The sequence below is a fragment of the Rhinopithecus roxellana genome, chromosome 18 (assembly GCF_007565055.1).
Source record: "Rhinopithecus roxellana isolate Shanxi Qingling chromosome 18, ASM756505v1, whole genome shotgun sequence".
NCBI classification, from domain to species: domain Eukaryota; kingdom Metazoa; phylum Chordata; class Mammalia; order Primates; family Cercopithecidae; genus Rhinopithecus; species Rhinopithecus roxellana.
In genome coordinates this window covers 36,713,302-36,724,473 of record NC_044566.1, presented here as the reverse complement: position 1 = coordinate 36,724,473, position 11,172 = coordinate 36,713,302, and the positions used below count along the sequence as shown (strand labels likewise).

General features: G+C 40.0%; 1 protein-coding gene across 4 annotated transcripts in view; it reads left to right on the top strand.

Moving 5' to 3' along the window:
- The first annotated feature begins 2,953 nt into the window (after window positions 1-2,953).
- Window positions 2,954-11,172, top strand: part of PCDH9 (protocadherin 9) — a 990,584-nt gene continuing 982,365 nt past the window's right edge. For all 4 annotated transcript variants that reach the window (XM_030922394.1, XM_030922391.1, XM_030922392.1 and 1 more), the window contains exons 1-2: window positions 2,954-3,521; window positions 4,747-7,917. In XM_030922394.1, the coding sequence (XP_030778254.1) occupies window positions 4,882-7,917 (3,036 nt within the window). In that variant the 5' untranslated portion in view covers window positions 2,954-3,521; window positions 4,747-4,881. The remainder of the gene's footprint in view (window positions 3,522-4,746; window positions 7,918-11,172) is intronic.

Sequence of the window (11,172 nt, the reverse complement as noted above, 5' to 3'; positions counted from 1 at the left end):
AAGGAAAAACAATGATAAAACACAGCATAAAAACAAATAGGTGTTCCCCTACAAAAACTGAAATTAAGAATATTTCCCTATTCTTAATTACACAGATCTAACTTAAAAAATTAATATTGGAGAGGTGGATTATGAACAGCTGTCATTATGAAAATGATTTATATAGTGTTTTGGGAAGAAACCTTAAGTTGTGATAACACAGGGTTAGGAATATGACCCTTTATATTTACTTTTCCTCTAGGAATATTAATAAGATCTCTAAAATAGTTCTAATTTTAGAGTTTAGAAGTCAGATTATTTATTATAGGACAAACTAGTCTCAACTATTCTAGACTTAAGAGGTAAAACTGAGACCATTGAGGAATCTCAATCATTTAGATAATGCCAAATAAACACCTAAAGGATATAATGCCCTGAGTCCATAGCTCTATTTGTCTCTTAAACTCCATCTCCTTTGAAAAGAATCTAGACATATTTCATTCTGGGGCTTTGACCTGTGGTTTTCTTTCATTGAAGTCTCATAGTCATAAATGGAATCATATGATGATTTTTTTTTCTCTTCTCTAACCTTCATCTTGTGTTCATACTGATTTCATTTATGAGCACGAGGTAATAATGGGTTCTGCCAGCACGTGAAGCTATCCCTTAGCAAAGAGAAACAATTCCGTTTAATAATGATGTTAAATAATTATTGCTAAGCTATGTGTTGCGACTACAACATGACTTTGAAATGACTACGGTATGATTAGAATAAGAATATGATATAACTGTGGTGCTTATGAAATGAACTGGAAAGTGGCTGGGCTGCTATGTTTATTGTAAATGTATCAGAATGACGGTTCATTTATTTAAAAACAGTGCAGTGAATAAAATAGGTGACAATTGGAACAACGTACTAGCTTTAATTGTAGATTTTGTGAATGGCAAAATCATCGTTTACTGTGGTAAGATAAAAGAATCATCCTTTAATTCACTGACATTATTCTGTGAGGCAATATTTTTCTTTTGACTTTTGGATACTTAGAAGTCCTTTCTGTTCTTAAATTATATACATTCTAATCATACAAAACATTACTATAATAAAAGTTGCTTTGCTATTTAAAAAAAGTGTACTATCTGCAAGGAAAGTATTTCGTATTTTACATATAAGGGATTAATGGATTTTACAGTGGGCTTTTAGACACTGCAGTTGAACTGTGACTATTAACTCAAATAAAACTTTAAATTAAAAAGAGCTTAGAATTTCATGTTGGAAAATTGTGATGTCAAATGAGTTGGTTAAATAATGCCATTATTTATTCAATATATGGATTAGTAGGCTTGATTCGTGATTTTTTAAAATTTTAATTTAAATATCTAAAAACAAATGTTATTTAAAAAAGAAAAAAAAATCTACTGTACTCAAAAACAAGAGGTAATCTCCAACACGCCCTCATAGTGCTTAAGTATGTCAAGAGCCTTTAATGCCTAGGCAGCCCATTACAGAATGGGGAACACACAGGTTTAAAATAAATGCCCTTTATTCTTCCTGTAAGTTAGACCAAGTTATTCAATCATGTACTAAGACCTTCTCAGACAACCTTTATAGGTCAGTCAAAAAATAAATTTTTGATCCAAGTGAACTGTTTCTATGTTAATGCTTCAAACTTTACTCAGGTATCAGGCGTTGTTAAGTACAAGCCGTTACACAAACCTTTGTGGTTTACTGACTTAAAAAGATCAATCCAATATATTACTAGATAGTGCTTTGGGGGTCAGTATTTGAGAAATAAAGCTATATTTTGGGGGGAGTCATTCCATCCAGTTCCTGTATGAAAATAAGAAACTTGTGAGGATTTAGTACAGAGCGGGAGTCAGAGAAATGAAATGCACGGGAAAAGACAAGAATCACAGGAAAGAAAGTTGGAATCAGCAGAAAGTGCCTAGGGGAAAGGATGTGTTCCACAGCTTGGGAAACAGCTGTCTGGGACTTCTTTCAGCACCTTGGAAGCAAAGTTTGCAGTGAGGTGGGCTGGAAACGGGTTTTGCAGCAGCCGCGAGTCCCGGCGAGCTTAGGTTCTCAGGTTTCCAGGCGCGGCTGGAGCAGAAGTACAGGGACCGCCACGATACACCGCCGCGGCCAGTCCGGCTCCGCTAGAGGAGACTTGGCACGCGCAGCCGACTGGCCCGGGCTGACCGAGGGGACCCCAGACGCTGCCACTGTCTCTTTCCAAGGTAGTTTCCGTGGCTCTGCGTGTAGGAAGTGCTCCGATTAATTTTCTTTCCGGTCTCCGCAGAGACTCCAAATTCTGCGGTCCCCACCTTTCGCTGTACTCCCTCTTTGCCCTTCTTTCCAATGTCCCTGCCAGCAAAAGCGTCTATTTGCAGCACCGGGCGTGTTGTTCATTTAACGCGCTCCGGGGATCTGTTGGCTCGTGCTCCCTACCCAGGGGTGGCTATACGTCTCGCGCCTCGGATCCTGGGTAGACTCCCCCATCTGTGCATTTTGGCCCCTCTACTTAGCAAAGAGATGTGCGAAGCCGCCTCGGTGACCCCGATCCGCCAGCAGCGGTGGCCCCGGTTCCCTGGATCCGCGCCCGCGCCGCCCTTGCCCGCCGGACCGCCAGGGCTCGGAGGTTCGCTCCCTGTCAGAGCCTGCGAGCGCCGCTTCGGCGCGGGCCTGGGGAGCGCCGGCGCGTCCCACCCAACGCCGGACCCTGCTGAGCATGCTCAGTGCACCTCCTGGAACCCGGCTCTCCTGGGGCCAGGATCAGATTTCCGGGTTTTGGCGGCTGCCGAGGGGGCGAGGAGGAGGGGAGGCTGGGAGACAGTCAGCGCCTTGTTCCGAGCCCCCTCCCTCGCGCCCGGCTGCGGCCGCCCGCACCGCAAGATACAGGCCAATCAGAGCTCGGGGGCGGGGCCTGGGCAATCACACCCTCCCTCTGGGCTTATTGAGAGTTATATCAAGAAATTCAGTTCAGAGAGAGGAGAGAGAGGAGAGGGAGAAGGAGAGAGGGGCAGAGGAGAAGGGAGGGAGGGAGAGTATGCGAGACGGAAAGGAGCGCCTTAGAGTCTCTGAAGCACGCAAGAGATAACAGATCAGGAATTTTTCGGGCAACTGTCACCCGGATAGCGGTCAGAGAATCACCATCACCGCAACTCTGACGTTTCCTACAAGAAGTTAGAGACTTAAGCAGTACTGGCATCGGATGGAAATGGTATGCTTGATGCTGTGGAAAATATCCCTGAGCTGAAGAAGTGCAACTGAATGTTGTGTGTGTGCTAAATACCCAGAAGAACCCAGACCCAGTGGGTAAGAGAGACGAAATGTGGAGAGAATGACTAACGACAAATCCGTGAATTTGTTCTCTGGAGTTGCTAATTTGCCAGTCCGAAGCAACGCATTTTACAGGGAGGAAACGTTTTGCTGCTTCTGATTTCTCCCCAAACTGGTGCTACCAGATGCATGGCTTTCTATGTGTTGGAACAAATCATTCCTAACTGCAGCATACTGGGAAAGGAGAAAGGTTGAGGCAACTAACGTAAGTGTAAAGTTTCGCATGCACAATTGTAAATTCTGTGTTTAGATGTGTCCTCAGTGTAGACGAAAGATGTTTGTAATTGGGTAGACGGTTGGGGCAGAGCTCACCTACTCGGCTGTATCTGCATCCTTACCTGCATCACTCTGCCGGAACTAATCGCGGGCATCAGCTACTGTGCAGCCTAATGCAGATAAGATTAGAGCCTGAGAACTGACTAGTCCTACTCAAGTAGGTAGCTGCTTGGAGCCTTGCACCCATTAAAACTGCAGTTACGGGAGCATCTAAGCAGAAGCCTTTTTACCTGCATGATTGGGTTACAGTATTTATGTGTGGCAAATGTTACTAATATTCTAACCAGAAATCAGGATTAAGAAATAGCTTTTTTTTTTCTCTTTTATGTTCAGTAGAAAATATTGTGATGTTTCATGGGAATGTTAGCTGCGTTTCACTTATGTCTCGGCACTCTCTTCCACCTCTAGGAAAAGGAATCCTATATTATTATACATTTTTAAAAGTTTTAATGTGTTTACGAATCCTAATGGGGATGATTTGTCAATATGGAGAAAGGAGAGCAAGCTGTGGGCAAGAAATCTGAAGTCTTGGTGTTGTGCTTTTAGGCAATGAGGATGTGTAGTGGCCGGTGACTACTGCTTCTGATGCTGCAGCAGCATGTCCGGATGCTCGTTTCCCAGTAAGATTGTATTAGAAGGCAGTTGAAGAACTGGGAGGAAAGAAAAAGATAGCCTTTTTAGAAAAAATAGGTGACTCAGTGTGGCAGAGAAGAAAACACATTTGACATGTGACAAAGCAATTAGCAGAAACCATAGCTAAATACTTAGGGTTTTTCACTTACACCTAAAAAGACTGAGGGAGGTGGGTTAGAGGCTCTAGGAGGAGGGTGAGACGGGGTGAGGGGAAGAGGAGAACAAGCATGCATGTTTTGAATTAAACAGTATTCTGAAAAACAACGTGCTATTTTTACCTGAAAAAAAGGTAAAAATAGCAGCTGTCCTTAATTCAAAAGTAGAAAATTTTATTTCCTCCCGGCAAATGCAACAAGCAGGAGATATTTAGTGCTTTTCTTCTCCACAGAGTAAACTTGCAAACAGTGGCAGAGCAAACTGCCATGTTTACTAATGTGCAGGGGAAAATGTGTGGTGATATTTTGTGACAGTATGTTTTTATTTACTGAAGAATAATATTGTCTATACGATTGTGTTGACAGTGGCTGTCTCCAAATAAGTGATGAGATATAATGCATCCTCCAGTCCATGCACGCTTCCTCTTGCAATTTGTGCATCATTCCTCAGTGGAAACCTTTAAACCCTAAAATCCAGGAAAAGAAAATAAATACATTATCATGGACCTGAGGGATTTTTACCTGTTGGCTGCTCTGATTGCCTGTTTAAGGCTGGATTCCGCAATAGCTCAAGAACTTATTTACACTATTAGAGAGGAATTGCCTGAAAATGTGCCCATAGGAAACATACCAAAGGATCTGAACATTTCTCACATCAATGCTGCCACAGGGACCAGTGCCAGCCTTGTCTACAGACTGGTTTCTAAAGCTGGGGATGCCCCTTTGGTGAAAGTATCCAGCAGCACTGGGGAAATTTTCACAACCTCCAACAGAATAGACAGAGAAAAACTCTGTGCTGGTGCTTCATATGCTGAGGAGAATGAGTGTTTCTTTGAACTTGAGGTGGTGATCCTCCCCAATGACTTCTTCAGGCTGATCAAAATAAAAATAATTGTCAAGGATACCAATGATAATGCCCCCATGTTTCCATCTCCTGTCATCAATATTTCCATTCCAGAAAACACTTTGATCAACAGCCGCTTTCCAATTCCATCAGCAACAGATCCTGACACAGGCTTCAATGGTGTACAGCATTATGAATTGTTAAATGGGCAGAGTGTTTTTGGACTGGATATCGTGGAAACTCCGGAGGGAGAGAAGTGGCCACAATTGATTGTTCAGCAAAACTTGGATAGAGAACAGAAAGATACCTATGTGATGAAAATCAAAGTAGAGGATGGAGGCACTCCACAGAAATCCAGTACGGCCATACTGCAGGTCACAGTAAGTGATGTAAATGACAACAGGCCAGTGTTTAAAGAGGGTCAAGTGGAGGTTCATATTCCAGAGAATGCTCCCGTGGGTACCTCTGTAATTCAGCTCCATGCCACTGATGCAGATATAGGCAGTAATGCTGAAATCCGGTACATTTTTGGTGCCCAGGTCGCCCCTGCAACCAAAAGACTCTTTGCTTTAAATAATACTACTGGGCTGATTACAGTTCAGAGGTCCTTAGATAGAGAGGAGACAGCCATTCACAAAGTGACAGTGCTGGCTAGTGACGGCAGCTCCACTCCTGCTCGAGCAACGGTTACCATCAATGTCACCGATGTAAATGATAACCCTCCTAATATAGACCTCAGGTACATTATAAGTCCCATCAATGGCACCGTGTATTTATCTGAGAAAGATCCTGTCAATACAAAGATTGCCCTAATTACAGTTTCAGATAAGGACACAGATGTGAATGGCAAAGTGATCTGTTTTATTGAAAGAGAGGTCCCATTTCATTTGAAGGCAGTATATGACAACCAATATTTGTTAGAGACCTCTTCTTTGTTGGACTATGAGGGCACCAAAGAATTCAGCTTTAAAATTGTTGCCTCTGATTCTGGGAAGCCCAGTTTAAATCAGACTGCCCTGGTAAGGGTTAAGCTTGAGGATGAAAATGACAACCCACCAATTTTCAACCAGCCTGTAATTGAGCTGTCAGTTTCTGAAAACAACCGACGTGGGTTATACTTAACAACTATTAGTGCCACAGATGAAGACAGTGGGAAAAATGCAGACATTGTTTATCAGCTTGGACCGAATGCCTCCTTCTTTGATTTGGACCGAAAAACAGGAGTTTTGACAGCCTCCAGAGTCTTTGACAGAGAAGAACAAGAACGATTCATTTTTACAGTAACTGCCAGGGACAATGGGACCCCTCCCCTCCAAAGCCAAGCGGCTGTAATAGTTACTGTTCTGGATGAGAATGACAATAGCCCCAAGTTTACTCATAATCATTTTCAATTTTTTGTGTCTGAGAATCTGCCAAAGTATAGTACTGTGGGGGTAATCACAGTGACAGATGCAGATGCTGGAGAGAATAAAGCTGTGACTCTTTCCATTCTAAATGACAATGATAATTTTGTGTTGGATCCCTATTCTGGAGTCATAAAGTCAAATGTCTCATTTGATAGAGAACAGCAGAGTTCCTACACTTTTGATGTCAAAGCTACTGATGGAGGACAGCCACCTCGTTCCTCTACTGCAAAAGTAACTATCAACGTCATGGATGTCAATGACAACAGCCCAGTTGTCATTTCTCCACCATCTAATACTTCCTTTAAGTTGGTGCCCCTCTCAGCCATTCCTGGCTCCGTGGTAGCAGAAGTTTTTGCAGTAGATGTTGACACTGGAATGAACGCCGAACTAAAGTATACTATAGTGAGTGGAAACAATAAAGGCTTATTTCGGATTGATCCAGTAACAGGTAACATTACTCTGGAAGAAAAACCAGCACCTACTGATGTGGGATTGCATCGTTTGGTGGTCAACATAAGTGACCTGGGGTACCCTAAGTCTTTGCATACGCTTGTGCTTGTATTCCTTTATGTTAACGATACTGCTGGAAATGCCTCCTATATCTATGACTTGATCCGCAGGACTATGGAGACCCCGTTGGACAGGAACATAGGGGATAGTAGCCAACCCTATCAAAATGAGGACTATCTAACCATCATGATTGCCATCATCGCCGGTGCCATGGTGGTCATCGTTGTGATCTTCGTCACCGTTCTGGTGCGCTGTCGCCATGCATCAAGGTTCAAAGCAGCTCAGAGGAGCAAGCAAGGTGCCGAATGGATGTCCCCAAACCAGGAGAACAAACAAAACAAGAAAAAGAAAAGAAAGAAAAGGAAGTCTCCCAAAAGCTCTCTTTTGAACTTTGTTACTATCGAAGAGTCTAAACCCGATGATGCAGTTCATGAACCTATCAATGGGACAATAAGCCTGCCGGCTGAACTGGAGGAGCAAAGTATAGGAAGATTTGACTGGGGCCCAGCACCTCCAACAACGTTCAAGCCTAACAGTCCTGACCTGGCCAAGCACTACAAATCTGCTTCTCCACAGCCTGCTTTTCATCTCAAACCAGACACTCCAGTTTCCGTGAAAAAGCATCATGTGATTCAGGAACTCCCTTTGGACAACACCTTTGTCGGGGGTTGTGACACCCTTTCTAAACGCTCTTCCACTAGTTCAGATCACTTCAGTGCCTCAGAGTGCAGTTCCCAAGGAGGCTTCAAGACAAAGGGCCCCTTACACACGAGACAGGTAAACGAGCACTTTTACTGGTCTATAAGTACTGCATACAAGTGCCCAGTCAACCAGTATTAACGTGCCAGTGTGTCTGTTGTTTTGGTCTAACTTTAGCTTAGTTAGAAAGAGGTAAAAAAAAACTTGACCCCTTTTCTATTCCTCTGGGGCTCAGTCGAGAATTTTTAGAACAGCTTTGAGATTTCTGAGTTCTGAGAATATTTTAACCTCCCAGTTTCCTTCAAATGGCAAAAGATGAAAAGAGAAAATTATTCCAAAATGTCCCAAGATAATGTTTGCTGAAGAAGAAAACCTGTCCTGATATGCCACATTCTGCTCCTGGGTTTCCAAATTGACTGCTTCAAGATTTTCACCTTACCCTTTGATCTAAAAAGTCACCTTCAAATCTCAAGTTTTAAATGGCTTTTGAAGGTGTGACTGCAATTATGTTGGAGCTGTGGTTGCTAAAGGGGTTAATTTTTTTTTAGTCTCTAAACAGGATAGTAGAATATTAAATGTACGTCAGCCATGAAGCACATGATCATTGATAGATTGCAACTAAGCCATATAGAAAGTCTTCTCTTCGATTTCAAATTATTTTATTGTAATATATAAGATTTGGTACTTAATAGAAAGATTTTTAGTGTCCACAGTGGCCAAATACTCTTTCAAAAAAAAAAAAAAAAAAAAAAGATGCTTGCTTGCTACCTAATATAACTGATTTAAAAAGAAAAGAATGAATCCATTGTAAATATTCTCTCATCTTAGTAATGCATAAGTTATCTGTCATAACTCATTTTAAACTGTGAAATACGCCATATGAAGAGAGATTAAGAGGCTGAGAAACTCATATTTCAACCAAATCCAGAATTAGTTTTTCTTAGGTCTAATAATTCCTTGTTAATAAAGATTTAAATGCAGCGCTGTCTAATTTATTTCGCTGGGGCTTGTCTGTTGCCACAAAATTTGAATATCGATAATAGCCTGTAGATGGCACTAGGGTATCATGTCGCTTATGCTGGCCAGGTGCCAATCCAGCAGCAGCAAGGAGAAGGGGGAGGGAAGGATCAAGCTGGTAGTACAGCCAAAGATACCTTTTATTTAATGATAGTTGCTCCGGAGCAACCAGCATTTAAGTTCATTTGCTTGCTCTTTTGTGATTAGCTCTCAGCACACCAACTTTCTAGGATTTCATAATGCTAGTTTTGTCTTTGTCGGTATGGAGTTCACCTATGGTGATGGCCCATCTGTACTTGTTTATAAATAAGGAACACATAGATTTTAGAAAATCAAGTAAGGCAAAATTAATTTGCAGAACAGTATTGACAGTTATCATTGATTAGTCTTTGGAGAATCAAGAGTTTTCATTTTCTGAGGGTGGGGTGAAATAGGGTCTTCTATTGAAACAGTTTCCCCCTTACCAACTATCATTTATTACTCTGGAATGACTTAAGGCTTCATGGTAATAAAATATTTATAAGAGTAATTTTGACAATGAGTCACACAGATACTCCCAGAACGTCAAGTATAATACATATTACCATACAACTAAAATTTCCATTCTTAAGGTAATATATTAAACATTAGACCGTTTTACAAGTACAAATATTTAGAGCTTAAATACACAGGAAGAAAGGACTTAAATCAGTATAGAATTTTAAAGGAAACTGTGAGATGATTACATATAAGTCAAAGTTGGAACTACTAATTTTTGTGTTAACTTTGTAAGCATTTGAAAAGAGGTTGATGTTTTAAAATTTAGAAAATGTTCAGGCTTAGTAAAGGTTTTTAAAAGTTAAATAGTTAACTATGATAAGAAAAGTAATTTATGAAACTAAATGAGTTTAAAAAGTTGCTCTTTTAATGAACAGAAAGAAAATTTTTCAAATTATTTACTTCTATTGTAAAGGTCACTCACAATACACTTATGGTATTTTATGATATGCATAATTATGTTGAGAAACTAATATGATGACTTAAAATTTTTCATGTAAAGTCTGACATTTATTTTCCAAAGAAATGTACTGATATACTTCCAGTATTTTTCTGTCTATGTGTGGTGATAGTAGCATTGATGTATAGAACCACTTTTTCTGACCTTCCCCAAAGTTGAACCTATATATAGTGTAGTGGCATAAATGTTCAGTGCATTTCAGCAAAGTATGCAAAAGATCTTTTGTTGAGGCTTAGTCAGTCATAAAAGTCTTTGTATGATGTAGTCTTTCAAATGGGATACTGAGTAATTCTCTGACTGGTACTAAAGTGCATTTTAGAAATTCCTTGTGGCCATGTGTCACTTTGCAGTTCTCCTGTAGGTATTCCAATGTTCGTGTGGAACTAGGTAATTCACTATTATGATAAAGAGCTATTAAAATGACTTTGCTTACACCTTTTAAAAGTTTTCATGCTGAAAAAGAAATAATGTGATGTTGGAGGAAAGAGAAGCCAGTGGAGAAGTAGTAGTGATATACAGAGTAATATGTACATTTTTAGGATAAAAGAAGCATATTTCCTATGAATGAACAACATCAAATATATACTACCCTTTACAAATTTGTTTTCACTGAACTGTATGATTGCTATCTGCAGCTGTTCTGGTTAAACTAAAAAGTAAAATCTTTTCAACTAGTGGCTTTTATATAAAATGTGCTCCTGAAGCTACACCATTTTGAAAGAGTAACATTTCTTACTACAAAAACTTTCTAAGAAATTTATTTAAAAAATACAATCTGTGAAGATTTTAGTTGTGTGAGCACTATTGCTCACATCATCTTTTCATTTTATGTTATTGATTGATATGTGGGTAAAATGCAAGATTCTTGGGTCAAAGTTTACCAAACTTAAATTTCACTCATTTATACTGTGTGTATAACGAAAACATAGCGTCTGATGTTTTCATCATGAATGTTTTTGTGTTACATCAATTCCCATATTGTCTGATCTTTTTCCCCTTGCTGTTTTCCCTTGTGTTAACCTGCAAAGAACATAGGAAACACTGTAAATCATATTCCTCATTCACTCTATTTTATAAAGCTTTCATGTGTCACTAAATTTTTCACAGATTATTTCTTACACATTTTTTGGAAGTGCTGTTAGCCTTTATAGGTTAAGAATTTAGCTTTTTTTTTTTTTTTTTTTTTTTTTGGCAAAAGATCATGTCTTAGTATTTATTTGTAAAAAACAACAACAAAGTTCACAGCCAAACGGTTAAGAGGATGAAAACGACAACATTATCAATTCCAATAAGGCTTTAAATGATAAAATTCCTTAGTA